We start from the raw sequence: 22,012 nt of genomic DNA on the forward strand, positions 1-22,012 counted from the left end.
TTCTTTTTATCACTCCTGTGTTTCTTTATAGTGCTTGGACCTGCTTTAAGCATGTAAAGTTAATCAGCATTTGGTATTATTATTATTACGCATTAATTTTTCCATTTCTGCTGTTTTGAGAATTTCTCTAGCTTAATGGGTAAATAGTGACTCTGCGCTTCAACAAATTAGGAAGGTGATCACAGTTTAAACTCTGTTTCACTCTCCACAGATGCTGCCAGACCTGCTGAGTTTTTCCAGCAATTCCTATTTTTGTCACAGTTTAAACCCTCACACTAGTTAATGGACAGGGTTTCTCTACTGTGGAAGACTGAAATAATCAAGGTTTGTTGCTCTCGACTACTGACCAGTAACTCTTTAGCTAGAAAACGCAAATGCTTGGATGTCAGCTGTTAGACGATTTTGCGATTGATTCCAGGATTTTGGCTTAGCAACACTGCAGGAACAATAATATTTATCCAATTCAGGATGATGAGTGGCTTTGAGATTAGTTTCCAGGTTGTATTGTTCCCATATATTACCAACTCCCTTTGCAAATACCATATGAACAACACATACCAGTTTCACTTGAGTAACCTAGCACTGGGAAAGTGGGCAATTTCTCCAGCTAGCTTGTGAAGCATCCTCTCCTGGGATTGGTACCACATTTAATTTGTCATAGAGAAAAGTGGTTTCAAGTCTGTTGCTAACATCAGCAAAAGTACAGCTCCCTCTAGTTTGTATCTGAATCCCAAACTTATGGAAAACTTCTTATTGCATCATAAAAACCAACCTTTCAATCTCCATCACAGAGATTCCCGATCATTGTTAAACCAGATGGATTAATGTTTAGCTCTGAACACACTAGCGATTAGCAATTGAGATTGCCTCAAGCTCATTTAATATGGATGCCTCAATGGCACTGAGGCATTCCCTCCTGTGATTCTGCATTAGATTCGGACATTGATCTGACTTGAAACTGATTTTCTCCAGAAAGTTGTGAAATATGGTTCTGAAAAAAGACAGTGTGTCATTTGGAGAGAACAGCACAAGGGCAGTGAAGATATTCTGAGCATGGTGGTGGATCAAGGAAAAATCATTAGGGAATATTATCAGGAAAAGGTAACAGATCAGATTGATCACATTCTAAGGTATGATAATTTGCTGAAGGAAGGCTACAGTTACATAGACCAAGGGAGAGAAAGAGAATAGTAACATTAGACAAATTGAGGTTGAAATGGGAGGCTTCTGTGAGCAGCTGAAGAGGAAATTGCAAGGTGTGGAGAAATGAACAGCGCACCCACCCTTGAGCAGTTTTTGCAGGGAATAGGTCAGTGTGTAGATTCTAGCTCTGTCCTTATTGCCAACAGGAAATCATAGTTCTCCCTGACAGCCTGATTATAGGGTTTGGAATTAATATGGCAATGCTTGAAATTACTTGACTTTATAGTATTAATCTAATGAAACTGAATAATTCCCAAGAAGACATCATAAAAAATAAATTACTGCCCTACTTGGTGGCAGAGAGTTCTCATGCTGATTTTAGCAGCAGGAGATTTTGTTTCGATCAGTCTTACAAATAGGCAGATAATTACTAGTTGGAGTAAAAGCTTGCCTACTGTTATCACTGTAGACAGGAACAACAGGGTTAGAACTAAATGCTCCATCAAGAACCCTTCTATCAACCCATTTAGTGTCCTGGACAGAGCATAAGGTTCTATTTCTCATAAGTAAATTGAAAATAATATTGGAATAATAGTCTAATTACTTGCATCGTTTCCTACATTTCAGCTCTACTTTTCAATCCTCCTACATAGCTAATCTACCTAGTCTGCACATCTCTGGACACTATGGACAATTTAGCATGGTCAATCCATCTAACCTGCACACCTTTGTGCTGTGGAAGAAAACTGGAGATATTAGACTTTGTTTACTTGAATTTTAGTGAAGCCTTTGGCAAGGTTCTGCATAGTAAACTATTTAGTAAAGTTGCATCAGATGGGATTCAGGGTGAGCTGGCCAATTGGATACAAAATTGGTTTAAACGCAAGAAACAGAGTGATGGTGGAGGGCTGTTTTATCAGACTGGAGACCTTGTGATCATTGGTGCTTCACAGGGATTGGTGCTGAGTCCACTTTTGTTTGTCATTTATGTAAATGATTTAGATGGGAAGATATGCTTGGTAAGTTTGCAGATGACACCCAGATTGGTAGAATACTGGATAGCAAACAAGGCTATCTAAGCTTACAAAGAGATCTTGATCAATTGGGTTAATGGGCTGAAGAATGGCAGATGGCATTTAATTTTGATAAATGTGAGGTGTTGCATTTTGGTAAAACTAGCAATTAGAAGTAGGACCTTAGATAGTGTTTTACAACTCAGAGACCTAGGGATTCAGGTGCATAATTCTTTGAAGTTTGCATCACATATAGATAGAGTGGTTAAGAAGGCATTTAGCATGCTTGCTCAGACCTTTGAGAATAGGAGTTGGGTTGTTACATTAAGTTTGTACAGGACATTGGTGAGGTATCTTCTGGAGTACTATACCCAGTTCTGATTGTGCTGTTATAGGAAGGATATTATTGAGCTGTCGAGGGTTCAAAAAAGATTTACCAGAATCTTGCTGAGACTGGAGGGTTTGATTCATGGGGATTGGGAGGGAGAGAGGCTGGAAAGGCTGAGATTTTTTTCAATGGCGCATAGGAGGTTGAAGGGTGACCTTCTAGAGGTTTAAGATCATGACGGGTATAGATAGGATGAATAGAGGAATACAGCACGGAAACAGACTCTCCAGTCCAACCAGTCCATGTCGACCATAATCCCAAGTTAAACTTGTCCCACACTTGGCTCATATTCCTCCAAACATTTCTTATCCACGGGCTTATCGAAATGTCTGTTAAACATTGTAACTGTACCTACATTCACCACTTCCTCTGGAATTCCATTCCACACATGAATCACTCTCTCTGTTTTTAAAAAAAAACATTGCCCCGATGTCTTTTTTAAAATCTTTCTCCTCTCACCTTAAAAATATGTCCCCAGTCTTGAAATTTCCCACTCTATGCAGAACACATCTGCCATTTAATCCCCTAGAGTGGGAGATTTCCAGACGAGGGGGCATATTCTTAAGGTGGAAGGAAAAAGATTTTAAAAAGACATGAGGCTTTTTTTTAATATACAGTGGTTCGTATGTGGAATGAATTTCCAGAGAAAGTGATGGATGAGTTTACAGTTTACGACATTTAAAGACACATAGATAAATAGCTGAATAAGAAATGTTTGGAGGGATATAGGCCAAGTGCAGGCTGGTTTAATTTGGCATTATGGTCGATATGGAATGATTGGACCAAACGGTCTGCTTCCATGTTGTATTGGAGCACCTGGCAGAAACCCACACAGACACTGGGAGAACATGCAAACTCTACACACACAGTCACCCAAGACTGGAATCAAACCTGGGTACATGGCATTGTGAGGCCACAGTGTTAACCACTGTGTCACTGTGCCACCCTATATAATTTGCCTTCATGCCACATTACAGGATGCAGAAAATCTTTCCAATAATAGCTAAAATTAAGAAGTGGCAGGGAGAGAGAAAGTGGCAAAATTAAAATTGTGTGAGAGAAGTGATACTAAGCAAACTGCTGGACCTGCAGGTGACATGTCTCCGAATTCAGATTAACCTCTTTGCAGAGTATGAGAAGAAGTTACTAGTGAGGTTAGAGATACGTTGATGCTAATTTTACGAAATTCCCTAGATCCTGGAAAGATCCCATTGAACTAGAAAGTAGCAAGTGTAACCGCTGTATTAGTAAAAACGAGGAAGGCAGAAAGCAGGAAACTATAAACCTAGTAGCTTGAGGTCTGTTGTGGGAATATGTTAGAATTGACCATCGGGAAATTATAACTGTTCACTTGAAAAAGCCCAGGGTAAGTGGGAAGAGTCAGCATGGTTTTCTGAAAGGGAAATCATGTTTTACTAATTTATTGGATTTAATTTGACATTGTGACATGTGCTGTAGACAAAAGGGAGCAAGTGGACATACTTTATATGGTTTTACAGAAAGAAATCAAAGTTTATTGCAGAAAATAAAATCTGATCATGGTGTGTGGGGTTACGATGTTAGCATGAATAGAAGATTAGCAGGCTGGCCGACTATCTGGCTACCACAAAGCAGAATATGCATAAATCGACCCTTTTTCAAATAGCCAGGATGTGATCAATGGATGACCTGCAGGGTCTTGTGCTGCAGCCTCAAGAGGGGAGGATAGGCATGGTTCCTAACTTCACAGATGACACGAAGGTAGGTTAGCCAAGTATATTGTGCAGAAGACATAAGGAAGTTGTAGACAGAAATCGGTAGGTTGAGTGAGTTGGCAAAAAAATGGTAGATGTAATATAATGTTGGAAAACGTGAAGTTGTTCATTTTGATAGGAAGGTGAAGCAGCACGATGTAACATAAACAGATAAAACATGCAGAATTTGAGGTGCAGAGCGATTTAGGTATGTTAGTGAGTGTTGCAAAAGGTGAGTGTGATTGGTACAGGTACAGCAAGGGTAATGGGACATAAAACTTTGATACACGAGCGCTTAAACATTAAAAGTAAAGATTTTATGCTTCAGTTGTATGGAGCATTGGTGACACTGCCTCTCAAATATTGTGTGCATTTTGATCTCCTTATTTAAGGAAGGATGTAAATTAATTGCAAGTAGTTCAGAGGAGGTTTACTAGGTTTTACTGGGCCTGAGTGGGACTTCTAATGTGGAAAGGTTAGACAAGCTTGGCTTGATCCCACTGGATTTTATATTCTGACATTGAAATGTCTACTGAGGTTTGTAGTTTTTATTTTGCCATCTCTCTGTTTGGTTTGTAGAACTGAAATAATGAAGTTATATATTCCTACCAGCTGGAAGCTGATATCTCTTCAGTGACTTATTTTTAGGCCTGGATTGCCTTTTGTTATATCTGGTAGTGTTTGGAGGCCAGAGCTAGGAGGATGATTGCCATTTGATACACAATCAATCAATGTTTGAACAATGGAACTAAACAGCATGGGACTATCCATGAGCTCTGCATTAGTTTTGATGCAGAACTGCTTGTAGATTTTATTTTTAATGCAGTTGATTATTATTAATGACAGGCTGTAATACAACTGCATCACATGGGAAAACCATCATTTTCAAATCGGATACTTCAGTTCTTGTGCTCACAGACAGTGTTTCTAAAGCTAAGGATCTGGCAAGCTGTTGAGAGTTTATGTTTACTTAACAGAGGCAAAGCCTCTCCATTTCTGTATTTGTGAAATTTGATGTTACTACTCCTCTACTCTAGAATGGTAATTTGATTGATGAATGATTGAGCTAAGGTCACATGTATTTTACAGTGAAATACAATAAAATGTGGTGAAAAGCTTTTATTTGTCACCATAGCCTGACACCATTTTGCTAGTTTAAGAATAAGAGAAAATGAAAAGCTATAGCTTTATAAAGAAGTCCATTTGCGTGTGAGTTCTAAGCCAGCTCAGAACCACTACTGCCTCGCCAGACCCAACTAATGTCAAAGTCACCAATCCTCAGGCACCATCTTTTGCTGCTGGGTCTATTCACCTTTTCACCATCTGTGCCAGACACACCAACATTGGAGACTATCTTTGCAGTCAATGTTGCCATGGTGTCCTCCCACTACTGCTTCAGCACTGGCAGTGCCTGACCCAACCAGCGACCAAGTCACCACTCCTCGGGTGCCATGATGCAGTAGCCTGAAAGTTGCAACTAAATGGCATACAACAAGATGATACCACTTTTCTGTAATTGAAGCAAACTGATCTAACGCTCCTATGGATAAGTGTATTTAATAAGTCAGGAATGTGTACTTAAGTTTCCACACAAAAGAAGGTAGCAAATGTATATGTTCCACCCCTCTGCCTTTTGGTTCCTAGAATTTCAGCAAGCAGATATTTACTGCTGTCCCCAATCAGGGTGTTAAGTGCTTGCTAAATTCCTGCAATTTATCTTTTTTTCTCTTGTCTTTGTTCACTGTATACAATAAATGAACATGACCGATTTAATCGCCTGAGGGAAAATTGTACATAAATGCTCCCTGAGCTCCACTGATGTTGTAAAGCTTCAGTGCATGTGTCTATGCTCATACCTCCAATACTTAACCCTGGTCTGCTATCTTCTGCACTCTTGCCACAGCCCTGTTCTGCTAGAATAACATAACAGCAATGTCCTGTGGAACAATTGAAGATTTTCTGTCCATCATTATCACTGTACTATTTCCCTGCTTGTACCATTCTGTGCAATGATGTTATTGGTGATAACACACTGACTTTTCCAGTCTAGGTGCAGTTTAGATTCGTCTCGTAAGTGGATTTTATTTAAGGTAAAATATCAGCATGCTGTTTTAAACATATAATTTGGCAAGAAGTCAGTGTTTTCTGTCACTCCTGACACTATTCTCATTTAGCAACATTGCAGAAGTTAATAGCAAGAGTTTATGTTGTAGCTGACCATTACTGTCATTGGATATGCCATCCCTGTAATATGTGGTAGATATGGTGCAGTTCTGTGTCTGGCTGTGTGTTGGTCTGAACCCAGTGGCTACTCTTTCCTTCTGCCTGATGCAGACCAGAAATATCTCTACTTATAGATATTGCAGCATTTTGGTGAGTGAGTGCAGCTAGTTAGTTTATAATGCCACCCTGTCGTGTTTTTGTTCATCACAGTGCACTGGAAGTACAAGTAATGTTTAATTATGATGACACGCTAGTGAAAATATTATTAGTCAGACACCTATTTTACTGATGGCATTAGTTTCATTGTCTGTTTTGGAAAGGTATATTTGCATATTCACTAATTACTTAAGTTAAAGTCTGGCACGTTCAATTGCAACTACTTGCGGTCCGGGCAGTTGAGTAAGGAGCACTTTTGCCGACTCTCCAGCTTCTTCTCTTTGATCCCTGATACGGTGTTCCATCTTGGAATTATCAGTGGAGTGGTAACAGCTGGAAAAGGAAGACAGCCAAGGATTAATTAATATCTGTCAATGAGAAAAGCTGACGTATTTGCAGAGAGAAGATGGTGATGGTTTTTTAAGATGGTGAGGGATGGGGAAGTGAGAATGAAGCAGTGAATGATAGGAGGTAGCCATTTTCCTCTGAAGACCCAGAGAACAGGTTAACATTCCCTTCTCAACAGCTGGTCTTAAAACCTGACTTAACTGGGCAATCAGGTTGTAGTTTGATAGGAGTTTGCAGTGTCGAATATGGCTGCTGTGTTCACCAACAGCAGAGCAGGTGCTGAGGTATGAGTCATTTGCAGTGTATGAAGCATTGGGAGATTTCTCCAGAGGCCATGTAAAAGTATTTATGCTGTATGAGGAGGTGCACTGAAACCATCCCTGTCTTTTTCAGCGGTTGGTCTCTCAGTTCAATATGAACCTCATGAACTCTGTGACACAGAGGTGGATAACAACAGCTTGGCGGTTGACTAGTGATCCTCAGTACCACTGGTGGTTTTAAAAAAAATAGTAATTCACAGGATGCGGGTGTCACTGATTCAGCTGGCATTGATTACCCACATCTGACTTGCTCCTGAGAAGGTGGGGGTGAGTCTTATGGTCTTCCTTATTTTCTCCCTTCTTGTTTCTCCCCTCCCCATGTTGGCACTCACATGGCTGAGGCGATTATATGGGAGAAAATGAGGACTGCAGATGCTGGAGATCAGAGCTGAAAATGTGTTGCTGGAAAAGCACAGCAGGTCAGGCAGCATCCAAGGAACAGGAGAATTGACGTTTCGGGCATGAGCCCTTCCTGCTCCTTGGATGCTGTCTAACCTGTACTTTGAGGCGATTATATGCCAGATTCCACCCCTCCTCCTTCCCCACCCCCCCCCAATACCATTACACAGGTTTTATCTGTGCTGTGAGGTACCCCAGCCTTTGAAAGCTCAGGCGTGTGTTCATTGTCTAAGGGTGAACCATCCTGCCATTGAGAGCTGCTGGCCAATCAGTTGCTGGCATTTAGTCCTAGCAATGCCACTTCTGAAGCAGAGTTAGTTGAGACTGGACTTCAGCAGGACCAGGATATTGCCAGGATTTGGTTGGCAGCCTCAATTGGAGTTGTGAGGGGAGTGTTTAAAATGCTTTTTCAACCATACGTCACCCCCCCAACCCAATCTTCCACATGACTGGCGAAGGGCAAAACTCTGTTCATTGTTCCCAGGCAGGCTACTCAAGTGTATTGGGAAAGCAGCAAGACCTGGTTCTATCACCATGGTAACTGGGTAAAACTTCAGAACCACTTGTGTGAGGCTGCTCACACATCAGGATCTGGTATGTCGTTGCTTGTAGATAAATTTAAACAAATACTGCATATTTGTGGAATGGATGATCCAGATGGGTTCGTATCCCTCTAACCCATATTCCATGATGATAATGGTCATCCCATGCCAAATGTGCCCTTTCAATTTTTGAGATACTTTTGATCTGATTACTTTCTGGAGGTGAAAGGGTCTTGGAATGAGTTAAAATATTGCCCATTGGTTCCAAAGGATTAAGAGAGGATCAAGATGTCCAAGCCCCCTCTTTCCTCTGATTTGGAAGATCAAGGGATTCCATTACCACTTCAGTGCCTTGGCCATGTGCCAGATTGGCATTTCAGTGTGGTGTTAGGAAACTGGTAACCCTAACCCTAACCCAAACCCTCTTGGATGGGTGCCAACATTTGGATAAGACATTGAGACCACCATTCTCTGTTTGGGTGGGTGTAGTCGATCTCATGTTGCTAGTTGGAAGACTTGCTTTCTCCCCTTTGCGTATTGGTTCCAGTTTAGGAATGCCTTGTGCTTACGATTTAGTAACTCTGAGTATGCTTGGCTGATCTTGTCAAACCAGTCTTGATGCTTTTTTTTGGTCTGATAGCTTTAAAGGTGAACAAGATACTTCAGATATTCTGCAGTTCCTGTTTGTCAAGTTGATTGTGATACACTGACTGAGTAGGTCTGTCTTTGCAGAGTGCCAGGAGTCCATTGAATTTCCTCTGGCAGTGCTGTTGCTGGTTTTCGGCCAGGCTAGTAGAGGTAGTGGGTTGGATTCAGTGACAATCTGCTTTCTTGATGTGGCTGCTGCAAACATCCTTGCCGTCTCTCATTTGGATGACTGTGCAGTCAAACAAATGCCCATTTCTGGAGTGAGGGTGTTGCCATGGAGCCTTGCATTTGTCTCTTTGAAGTGGTGTTTGTCGTTACCTGACCATGTTCCAGGCATTTTGGTAGGAGGAAGACTCTCTGTTACTTTGACAAAAACAAAGAACTGTGAATGCTGGAGGTCTGAAGCAAAAGCAGAAAGTTCTGGAGAAATTCAGCAGGTCTGGCTCCATCTGTACGGAAGAAAACAATAATTTTGTGTCCAGACCTGTTCCCAGACCTGCTGAGTTTCTCCATCATTTTCTATTGTTGTTTTGGACTCCATTGCTCTTTATTTTCTCTCCAACTTCCAATTACACTTTAGCAGAGGCTTTTCACCCCCAACTCTGGTAGTGAACTCACCAAACAGTCAGTATTTTGTCCTTTGGAACACAAGGCAACAATTGATCAAGGGGGGCATAGAATTCCTCTTTGACCTCATCTGTTATTTTGAGGGTTAGGGTGTGTACACTGACCGGTGTACTGCTTGTGGGTTAGGTGGAGTCAAAGGGTCGTGGGGCAATTCATTTATCCCACAAGGAGGCTCATGAACATAGTTAACTGCTTTTTATGGTAAAATCAACCCCATTGAGTAGGTGCTCTTGTTCAGGTTTACCCTTTCGGAAGGAAGTGTATAAGCTGCCTTGCTGTTTGAGCTGACCTTCTCTTCCCATCATGCTTCACTTGGGGCAGCAATGCCCATGTCATAACGCTGAGCCTCCTGGGTTGTGATTGCTGTGTGACATTCAGGTCTTGCTGCTGGACTGGTCCATGAAAATCCTGATCTTCCATGCCCTAGACCCTACTTCGAGAGGGTGAAAGATTCTTGTGTATAGGATTCTTTTAATGTAGGGTGGCCATTGCATTCTAACTATACCTGGTGGATTGAGACGTTGCTCCTTTGGCAGGGATGGCTGAACCAAGCCTGTGTTGCATTGCTCCCTCTCCCTCTCTCTCTCCCTCTCCCCCTCTCTCTCCCTCTACCCCTCTCTGTCTCTCACAGCATGCATTCACAAGGTAATTACATGGGGAAACAGGAATAGAAAGGCACACTATGGGATGAGTTGAAGTAAAGTGGGAATAGGATCATGAAGTAACGGAACAGATTATTTGGACCAAATAGCCTGTTTCTTTGCTCTAATTTCTGTGTGATCCAAGGATAATTGGTATAAAGGCTGGAACCTAGGAGTTTTAATGTGAGAAAAGTAGTAAAAAAACAGTTGAGTGTGATGCACTTGTGCCTTTTAATCAACTCATACCAAAGTTGATTCACAGTCTAGCCTTTAGAAATTATGCTCCCCCTGAATATTGGGAGAAAACACATTATTTAAACATGGTACCTGCTCACCTGAGGCGGGTACAAAGCAATGGATAATCGCTCTGACCCTTTTACAATTCAGCAACAATTGAACAATATTTTTCCAAAGCACTAAGTGTTGTGAATTTTGTTTATCAAACAGCTAAGAAAACCTGTGCTGCAACAGAGTTTACCTGTGACAATGGTGAGTGCATCATGGAGAACTGGCGCTGTGACGGAGAAGAGGAATGTGCCGATGGCTCCGATGAAGCAGCTACATTGTGCAGTGAGTAACCACAGTTTGAACACGAACATGCCAAATATGGAGGTGAATGGGGAAGGTCCTGTATCAAAGAACTGAGCAGCTTAGGACCACTGGTCGAGTGGAGGCAGAAAACCATTTAGAGGGACATTTACATTGTTGGTTTCCTCCATAATCCTAAACGTAACTGAGTTATGTGCAGATCTCCTTTTTAGCACCTTTTTAGAACTACTTATTAGAGGCAGCTTGTGGTGAGTTTTTTTTTGTAGGATTACCTCTCTTGACATCCTTAAGTTCCACGCAGTAATGTTATGAACAGGGACATTGGTGATACTGCAAGGAGAAAATTCTGAATTATTCTAAATTTTTGTTTACTTGAGAGTTCAAGTCTGTCCTGCATATAAATTGTAAAAGAATTCAAGGGAGGAACAGGATGATTTAAAGCAATAGTAGGACCAAAGGTTGTAAGTTTGCTCGCTGAGCTGGTGGGTTGTTTTCAGACATTTCGTCGCCATGCTAGGTACTATCATCAGTGAGCCTTCAGTGAAGAGTTGGTGTTCTGTCCTGCTTGATGGTTATCTGTCTTGGTCTGTTGTGGTAGGTAATACCATTTCCTGTTCTGTTTCTGAGAGGTTGGTAAATGGGGTCCAAATCGATATGTTGGTTAATGGATTTCCAGTTTGAATGCCTTGCCTCTAGGAATTCCTGCCTGTGACTTTGTTTAGCCTGTCCCGGGATGGATGTATTGTCCCAGTCGAACTGGTGTCCCTCTTTGTTTGGGTGTATAGATACTAGTGATAGTTGGTCATGTCTTTTGGTGGCGAGTTGATGCTCATGTACCCCGGCAGCTAGTTTCCTGCCCATTTGTCCAATGTAATGTTTGTTGCAAGGTATTTTGTATATGATGCTCGTTTTGCTAATTGTTGGTATGGGGTCCTTTTAAATTCATCAGGAATTGTTTCAGTGTGGTGGTAGGTTTGTGGACTACCATGATGTCTCGGGGAGTAGTCTGGTCTTCATCTTCGAGAAGTCCTTTAATGTATGGTCGTGTGGCTCGAGTCTCTGGGCGTGTTGTGCCTTCCTGTTTAGGCCTGTTGTGTAGGAATCGGTGTTTATTGGGTGCCTGTTCCTGAATACTTTGGATAGGTGTTTCTCCTCAGCTTCTTGTAGTTCCTGGGTGCTGCAGTGTCTTGTGGCTCATTTGAATAGTGTCCTGATGCAGCTCCTTTTGTGGGTTTTGGAATGATTGCTCCTGTAGTTGAGCATTTGGTCACTATGTGTGGTTTTCCTGTAGACACTGGCTTGCAACTCTCCATTGGCTTTTCATTCTACTGTGACATCTCGGAAGCGGAGTCTGTTGTTCTCTTCCTCTTGGTGAACATTTTACCGGTGAAGATGTTGTTGATGTGTTTGTGGGTTCCTTCTAATTTGTCGTGTTTCATGATGACAAAGGTGTCGTTCACACAGCGGAACCGAAGCTTCGGCTGGATCGGGGGATTGCCAGCAACTGTAATTCCTACGTGAATACCTCAGGAAACAGGTAGTACCACAATGTGTTGAATACTAACCACTTCTCAAAACCCCACAAGCCAGGAGAACAGCAGAACAGAACGTCCACAGGATGCTACCAGTAATGATAGATGATGCCAACAACCAACTACGTAAATACAATTGAGAAACTTTGTGTCAAAAATTTCTGTAGGCTAACCAGCAATGTGGTTAACTCTCAACTTCCCTCTGGGCAATTGGTGGTGGGCAATAACTGCTGCCTAACCAGTGACACCCTCATCCCGTAAATGAATAAAGAAAACGTGGCCCACTGTGAATGGACAAATATGCCAGAATGAGCCGTCAGCATTAAACAACAGCAGAGCAGGACAAGGAAAAGCCTGGCCCGACAAGAAAAATATCCAAGCTCACATATAGCAATGACATGGACAAATCAGAGACCTGGAGAAAGAACCTGTTGGACTGACCACTCACAGATATGGAGAAAGCCATCCTATTTACAAGGGATGATCTATAACTACTGAGGCGCGTACAAAAAGGACTTCCTAGCAGCACTGGGATCCACCCTGAAAGACAAAGGGCTTACAGAAGGAACCCAGCAGGCCATCAGACAGACAATAGACCCATGACAAAGCTGGAAAGGAAAGCCCTGGAAAGACTCAGAAAATACAAATGTTGTAATCCTACCTGTGGGAAATGGGAGCATGACTCTCATCCTGAACAGAACACAATATATTGGAAAAGCGAACATACTATTGACTGATGTCAGCACCTACCAACAGATGGTGATGGACCTGACTCCATGGCTAAAGAACTACATTACAGCATACCTGAAGAAACTACACAAGACAGGTGAAATTTACAAAAAAGACTTCCAAAGAATGAACGGTCCAATATACCCCATTTCTACGGATTACCAGAGGTACATAAACAAGGGACCGCCCCCCCACCCCCCGCCCCCTCCCAGACCCATAGTCTCACTTTCTGGTACACTGACATGCAGACTAGCAAAGCAACTGCAACACAAACTAAAACACCTAATGGAAGACTCGACTTACTCCATCCATTTGACCCAGGAATTCCTTAACATCATCAAAGACACCAGGATGACGAGGTCATGGTTTCCTTCAGTGTGATAGTCCTATTCACATCAATAAATCTCACCCTAGCCAAAGAAACACTAGCCCCACTGCTAGGTCAACCAAGAACACAAACACCAGACAGTCCCAACTCCATCAGCAAGGACAGCTTCCTCAAACTAGTAGACCCGTGCCTCACAAGTCACTTCACCTTCAACATTAAGATCTACAAACAAATCAATGGGACGCCTATGGGATCACCAATATCAGGACTCTTAGCAGAAGCAGTGATGGAGAGGTTAGAACGAACAACACTTCCCACGATCCACCCCAAGCTTTGGGTCCGCTATCTGGATGACACCTTTTGGCATCACAAAGCGCAACAAATTAAAAGAAACACACAAACACATAAACAACATCCTTACTGATATAAAGTTCACCAAAGAGGAGGAGAACAACAACAATAGACTCCCCTTCCTCGATGTCACAGTAGAACGAAAAGCCAGTGGAGAGCTGCAAACCAGCGTCTACAGGAAAGCCACATGCACTGAGCAGATGCTCAACCACAGGAGCAATCATTCCCAACACCCACAAATGGAACTGCATCAGGACACTATTCAGATAAGCCATAACACACTGCATTTTCCAGGACCTACGAGAAGCCGAGGAAACACACCTATACTATGTATTCAGCAACAATGGGTACCCGATAAGTACAGTCTGTCAGTTCCTGCACAACAGACCTAAACAAGAAGACACAACATGCCCAGAGACTCTGGTCACCCTACCATACATCAACAACATTTCAGAGATGACCACTAGGCTACTCTGGCCCCTAGGCATTATAATAGCCCACAAACTTACCATCACACTGAAACAACTCCTGATAACCCATACCCACAACAGGCAGCATGAACGTCATATACAAAATACATTATAAGGACTGCAACAAACATTATAGTGGACAAATAGGTAGGAAGCTAGCTACCAGGATACATGAGTACTAACTCACCACCAAAAGACATGACTAACTATCACTAGTATCCATACACACAGACAAAGAGGAACACCAGTTTGACTGGGACAATACATCCATCCTGGGATAGGCTAAATAAAGACACAGGTGGGAATTCCTACAGGCCTGGAATTTAATGCAGAACTCCATTAACAAACATATCAATTTGGACCCCATTTACCAACCTCAGAAACAGAGCCAGAAATAATATCACTCCCCCCAACAAACTGAGACCGTTAAATAGCAAGAGGGGCTGAACACCAATACTTCATCAGAGCCTCACTGACGATGTTACCTAGCATGGTGATGAAACATCTGAAAACAAATCTACCAGCTTAGTGAGCAAACTTACAACCTGAGCTACAAACCTTCTCCAAATCTCAAATAATAGGACATGTACATTGACAACTAAGTTGACTGTGTCTCTAGATTAACCAAGTAATTAAAACAGTGAAAATTATTCATCACCATCTTTTGTTCTTTTATCATACCCAGCTCCTTGGAAGAGCCATAGCTGCTGCCTTGGGCTCTGCTGTTATGTGGCTGGACATCACATTTTATGATAATTATCCTATGAAATGCCTTATGAAGTTTCTCTACATGAGAGGAGCTGTATCAACACAATTTTATTTTGGGCTAGGATTCAGTGTAACTTCCCCAAGTGGGCATTTTGTCACTTGTTGAATGGGACAATGAATACCATCTGTGGAGTGAATCACAATGGTTCCATTTGTGCCCTTATCCAGTGTCCACATGCATATGGTATTCTGCAGCATTTACCACACAGTTTTCGATTGCAAATCCCAAAGTGAAGTCCTGCCATCACCTTCCTCCTATACAGACTGGGGATCAAAAATGGAATATTTATACGGCTCAGTTCTACATTTTGCTATGTAAATTTTGACTACATTATCAAGAGTGACTATTCAGTTGGTTCTACTATAACGTGTTTGTTCTGCACAAATTGACTTTAACGCGATTGAGGAATGTAGACCATTAATTGTAGAACTCCAAGTTTCCTTACCTGTACTGGCTATAATGCAATTCTGGCCTCCTAAGTTTAAATGGTGCGGCTATTGCGCGATTTTCTTATAAAATGAGATCACATCAGAACAGAACTATTGCGTTGTATCAGAACTAACCGTACATCGTTAATTCTAGGAACACAGGAACAGTTATAGGGCATTCAGCTCCTTGGCCCTCTTCTGTCATTCAATCGAATCATGGTCAATCTGCAACTTAATTCCTTGTACACCTTTATTCCATACCCCTTCATTACGTTAATGATATGTATCAATCTTGAACTTTAAGCTAGTAATTGATCCTAGCCTTAATTGCCGCTTGTGGAAGAGTCCCAAATTGCTGCCAGCCTTTGCATGTAAGAGTATTTCCTGAATGTTTGGGCATTATTTTTTGTTTTGGTCTATACCACCGAGTCTTACACTTCCCAACCAATGGAAACAGTTTCTTGCTATCTACACTGTCTGTTCCACTTAATGGATGGAAAATCTCCTCAAACTACTGTTCCATTTCTGAGATTCAAGGAAATGCGATCTTAATTTGTGCACTGCAATTTTTTACTGTAGTTTCATCATTAGAGTCCAGGTACAATTTAATACAACACTTCATTCCCTACGAGGCTAATCTATCCCCCTTCAGGTGGGTTGTGCAGAGCTGCTCTTAGTTGTCATCTAAACAGGACTTTTATGTCTGTAGCATAACACCTACTCCCCTTGTGTCTGACTCTCTGGGTATAAAGGCTGACATTCTGTTACCCTTTATGATTTATTTCTGTCTCTGTTCACAACATTTTAATGATTTATCTGGACCTTTTTTGAATTTCTATTCTTTTAAACTTTTCACTATTTAGAAAGTACTTTGTTCTATCCTTTTTAGACCTAAAATAGCCAACCTCACATTTGTCGACATTGAGATCTGTTTTCCACAATTTTTCACATTAATCTATTAATGTCCTTTCATAATTCTATGTTTCCAATTACACTGCTTAAAAAGCCATCTTTGATCTTGGCAAACTTGGATGCATAGTTTTCTGTATCACTATGTAAGTTATTAATAAATATGATGAACAGTTAAGTCTCAACATCAATCCTTGTGAGCCATCCAAGTCCTAACCTGCCAGTTAGAAAACCTGTCCATTGTCCATACTGTATGTCAGCCCACATTTGTAATATTGTGAGAGGAGTCTGGCCCCACATCTAAGGAAGGATGTGCTGGCATTGGAGGGGTCCTGAGGAGATTTACAAGAGTGAACCCAGGGATAAAGGGCTTGTTGAATGAGAAATGGTTGAGGACTTTGTGTCTGTACTTGATGAAGTTTAGAAGGGGGTGGGGGTGGGGGAGGGAGTCAGTGGTCTCAGTGAAACTTACAGAATACTGAGAGGTCTAAATAGAGTACATATAAAGAAGATGTTTCAATTAGTAGCAGAGACCAGGACCCAAGGGCATAGCCTCAGAGTGGAGGGTTGACCCTATAAGACTGAGATGAGGAAGAATTTCTCAGCTGGTGTTGGTGAATCTGTGGATCACATTGCCACAGATGGCTCTGAAGGACAAGTCATTGAATGTCTTTAAGACAGAGTTAGATTCTGAGAAAGGGTCACTGGACCCAAAACGTTAAATCTGATTTCTTTCCAGAGATGCTGCCAGACGTGCTGAGCTTTTCTTGCAATTTCTGTTTTTGTTTGTGAGAAAGGAGTTTGTGATTGGTAAGGGGATCAAGGGTTATGGGGAGAAGGCAGGAGAAAGGGGATGAGAAAGACTTTGGCCAATATCAAATGCTGGAGCAGATGCGATAGGCTGAATGACTTAATTCTGCTTCTATGTCTTATGGTCTATATCTCTTCCCACTCATCCATTTTCTAACCATTTTGCTTTCAATTCCATGAGCTTCAACTTGAGCTAACAGTTTCTTCTGAGGGACTTCATCCCAGGCCTTCGGGTTGTTCATACTTAGTGATATCCAAAGGCGTTCTTGTCTCTACTATATTGCCACTCCACTGTTTCAAAGTATTTGAAAAAGTTGTCAGGCATGACCTGAAGAAGGGCTCCTGTCCGAAACGTCGATTCTCCTGCTGCTTGGATGTTGCCTGACCTGCTGTGTTTTTTCAGCAACACATTTACAGCTCTATCCATGACAAACCCATGCTTGGTTCTTTCTGATCAGCTGAAAATTTTCAATACGTTCAGTTATTCTGTCTTTCAATTATAGACTCTAATAATGCCCAATAACAATGGTTAGATACTTGTTCTTTAATTCTCAGCTTCCTTCACTCACTTAAATGGAGGAGTGAGGTTTGTAATCTTCCAAACAAAAGAAGCTTAAATAACAGCTCTCCTGCCAGTGATTCATCACATGAAAAGTAGAGAATATAGTTGAGCCAAGAATCTGTAGGTTTTGCATTAGAGGAGCTTTCTTTCCTCTTCAGTGGGAATAGAAAAGGGTTGTGTACAAGTCCATATCTGATACAGGGAGGAGGAAGTGAGGACTGCAGATGCTGGAAATCACAGTCGAGTGTGGTGCTGGAAAAGCACAGCAGGTTAGGCAGCATCCGAGGAACAGGAGAGCACAATCCCTTCATCAGCACCACACTCTCGACTCCTTTCTAATGAAACAGTGTAAATACAATGCTTTTCATTGCATGTAACCATAATGATTGAAAGTATTAAGTGAGGAATGAATATTGGGCCCAGCCAGCACAAGCTGTCTCTGTATGGTTTATGGGGAAAAGCATGATGAATCTGTTTTTATATTGGATACATGGGTAGGTGTTAACCATCTCCTGGCACTCAGTGACAAAGCATTTGGAGAAAATAAACCCAATAAAGGTTTGGTTTTGTGCACATTACCTCCTTGTAAAAGACTTACAAAGGAATTCGCAAACAATTATTTATTTCTTATTGCTTGGGTATATCAGAAGGTGCAGAACATGAACAAATGCAGAATCCTGTAATTGCTGGAAATCTGAAAAGTGAACATAAGATGCTGGAATTTCTGGCAGATCAGGCAATGGGGTAGAAGGGGAAACACATGCTGCCTGGTCAGCTGAATCTTCTTAGAATTTTCTGTTTATTTACCAGTATTCTGCATTTGTCCTGACTTCATTTGGGTTTTGGTAACATTTAAAAACAATCTTTTTTTTCATATATAGTTTTCTCCTGTTCTCTCTTGAGGTCAAATTTCTATGAATACCACCTGCTCTCCCATGCCCTTAGCCAAAGTGACCATTTTTTTCCTGTGGATGCACAGAGACAGAGTCAGCTATCCAGTGTCACAACTAAGTTCAATCTAGGTATGACTCATTTCTGTGCTTTCCAGGAAAGGCCACTTGATACTGATGAGTTTGGAGGTGATCACCCCACTTTACTATTGCTACCAAGGTGACAGTGCTGCTGAAATTCAATGTATTACCCACTGCTGCCCTGCTTGACCTTGGGTAACCCGGCAGAAACTGGGGATCAAATGCAATGCTTTCCTGGACTAAATAATGATACTTTGTACTGTACTGTAAACACATTGTTAGGGGAACATAGCTTTAAGAGCTGTAACCAAACTGATCTGAGGTATAAAGTATTGAAGCTGTTTCAATGTGAATGTACTTCTGGTGTTTGAATTGGTATCGTGTGGAAATAAGCTATTCTGACTTCTGTTATACTTCAATGTCAGAGATAAAAACCCAGTATATTACCAGAATTTGCTTGCCAATCCTAATATTAGCCCATTTTGAGTTATCCAATGGAAGTATACCATTACATTGCAAGTCATTGACTTACAGCTCAAATGATTTCATAAGCTGTTTTAGAAGGAGATTTTCTATTTGTATTACATCCTAGGGGTCTTGGATGCATGTTAATTAATAACTAAATTCCAAGAACAATTGAAACCCTTGATTTTTCTCTGCCTTCGAGAGAAAATCTGAACCATGTGCTTAGAGGATTTCAAAATATTGTACTTCACTAAATCAAATCTTGCAATTTGGAATGGTAGGTTAAAGAGTGTCTTAACTCTGTGCTGAACCACAGCCACCAATCATGTTGATGGTAGCCAACCCTCTGACTTCATGCTCATGTGAAATGGAGGAACAAAAACATGGCAACTAAATATCCTTAAACAGTTAACAAGACAAAATGGAAAAGGAAGGAGACAATCCACTTAATAAAAGAAGAAGGTATGAGAACAGTAGTGAAGGAAGGATCTTGTCTTCCAGCAGAAAGTAGATTGTGTGAGAAAATGTTGGGTCACTATCTGCAGTTACACTGTTGGTCAGAGTTCAGCCAAAGAAAGGACCTTTTATAACAAAGGCAATGTAATAACTCGAGGGCATAAACTTATAGACTGGACAAATCAAATCGGTAAAGTGGTTTGGAGTACAGGTTCCTGGACTAATATACAATGAAGCCAACCAGAGAAGAGGCTATTTTAGATCTTGTTTTGTGCAAGGGTTAATCTTGTAATAAGGAATCTTCTGAGAAACAGTGATCATAAATATGGCAAAATTTCGCATGGGGCTTGAGAGTGACAAAGTGCCCCTTTTGAGATGGGACTTTCATTGTGGGGTCTCAGGCTGTAAACCTGCTGCCCTGGAGAAGAGTTCAGAGGCAGTTACTGTTGCTGCCAGCTGCCAAGGCTGGCTATGTTTGAACGTCTGCCTTGATGCTGGGTTTCCATCCCAGTTTTAAACTTAAAACATGTTCTCTAACCCTCACCCCTCATGCTCTCCTTGGCACCCAAAAATTCCCAATTCCCTGTCTTTCATGCCCCTCACATCTCCTCAAACCCGGTGCAAAGCTCTACTCTGTATGGACTGCTCATGACACCTCATTTCCTCAATGTCACATTGTGATGTTCCTGTGCCAATTCACCCATTGTACACTGTATACAACCAGTGAACTTTACTTGCATCAATAGGATGTGTTCAATGAAAGTTTTAGAAAGTTATCAATGAATTGCTTTTTCAGTTTTTATTTAAAAAATACTTTTTTATTCCAGGCCAATAAAAATATCAATCATCAAGATATTAATGTCAGAAACTGTCAGTACCTGAAAAGTCTTTGCCTTGTTCAAATGAACATTCTGCAATTAACAGAAGAGATTCAAAAGTTAGTGCTGTCAGTCATACAATGTTTTCCCTTGGGCTTAGCTGTTCCAACAGTTTAATGTTGTTTGGGCTCTTAGCTAAAGATGCATAAGGTTTGACAGGGTAGCTGCTGAGAGACTTTTTCCCCAGGCTGAAAAGTCTAAAATTGGGGATCCTAGTCTCACAATATGAGGTCAGCCATTTTGAATATGAATGAGGAGGAAGGTCTTCATTGGACATTTACAATATTGTACTCTGGAAGGATGTGAATGCTAAATCATATTTGAGGTCCAAATGATGGATTGTTTTAGATTCCACAGAATCCAGAATTTTGGGTGTCAGGTTGGAAAGTGCAGTTGAGCACAAAGATCAGCCATGATCTTGTTGAATACTGGAGCACGCTTGACAGCCTTGTGTTGTTATGAACTCAACCTTCCAGGGTTGAATTGGGTTTGAATGTGAAGTTGAACAACTTTCTCACTACCTAGGCACAGGCAACAAAACAAAACATTTAAAGGTGAGATTACCTGTGCGCTTGAGCAGTATTTGATTTTTTTCCCCCTCTCTGTTTCTATATGTAAGCAGATTAAACAAACCTTCCATTTGCCATTGCTGTTCTTTTTTATATTGGTGAGCTTCCAGTCTAAACAGACCTGATCAACAGCATTAGTACATGTTGGCTCAGAAGAAAGTTCTACTTCAAGAATGCCAACCCGCAGCTTGGAAAAGGCTTTGAGACAGATGGCCATTCAGTTGATTTTTGATTGTCGTGGGGAAGTTACGTTTTTTCTGACTTTCTCTATACCTAACCTGTTCATCTACTGTTGTTGTGTGTGTGATCATCAGCCCAGTGAGTGCAGTCAACTCAAATATTTCCATTCAACCTCATGATCCTGCCCTGAGGCCAAGCATTGATTTGCAGCTGATCTTCCTTCAATCTGTTTGCTCTCCACTAGAAACACACAAAAGAATGCCAGCTTGCCAAACAGTTTGTATTTTCCATGAAATGGTTTCATGAATAAAACAAACTGTTCGGGTTCAGTGATGAGAGTGAAGCAATTCCATTGCTCATGCTGATTTTTGTTTTCTCCTTTCTTGTCTGCTGTTTGAAAAATAAAATCACTGAGTAAGATAAACTTTCAGGGTGCAGGGAAGCAGCAAATCCAAAGTAAGTAAACAGTAAATAATATAAAATTATGATAAAGATATGCACTGAAGACTTGATGTCACTTCCTCTCCTGCCACTGGGAGCTCTCTCTCTCTTTCTCTCTCTATCTATCTCCCTCTCTTTTCTCTCTCCAGCCTCATGATGTTTTCTGAAAATTGACTGATGTCTCTTAGTTTCTCTCATAGGGCATTGAGAGAAGAACCAAGAGAAACCTGACAATGATTAAGATTCTAACTAATTCAAAACCCAGTTAGATCAAGTTAAAACTGGGCCTAAAGTATCTCTATACTTTACTCCATCCCTCCTTGGAGAGCAATCTTACAAGTGACTGGTGTCCATCCCTTTTACCTTTTTCAGCCATTTTTATGGTTGAAAATGTTGCCTTGATGCAGTATATGAGATTTACCTGAAGCCATATG

General features: G+C 41.3%; 1 protein-coding gene across 6 annotated transcripts in view; it reads left to right on the forward strand.

Annotated features, from left to right (window-relative positions):
- The window catches only part of lrp8 (low density lipoprotein receptor-related protein 8, apolipoprotein e receptor), a 170,055-nt gene that overhangs the window by 117,185 nt on the left and 30,858 nt on the right, over positions 1-22,012 (forward strand). For all 6 annotated transcript variants that reach the window (XM_060830271.1, XM_060830266.1, XM_060830269.1 and 3 more), the window contains exon 3: positions 10,629-10,751. In XM_060830271.1, the coding sequence (XP_060686254.1) occupies positions 10,682-10,751 (70 nt within the window). In that variant the 5' untranslated portion in view covers positions 10,629-10,681. The remainder of the gene's footprint in view (positions 1-10,628; positions 10,752-22,012) is intronic.

Source organism: Hemiscyllium ocellatum, chromosome 9 (assembly GCF_020745735.1).
Source record: "Hemiscyllium ocellatum isolate sHemOce1 chromosome 9, sHemOce1.pat.X.cur, whole genome shotgun sequence".
NCBI classification, from domain to species: domain Eukaryota; kingdom Metazoa; phylum Chordata; class Chondrichthyes; order Orectolobiformes; family Hemiscylliidae; genus Hemiscyllium; species Hemiscyllium ocellatum.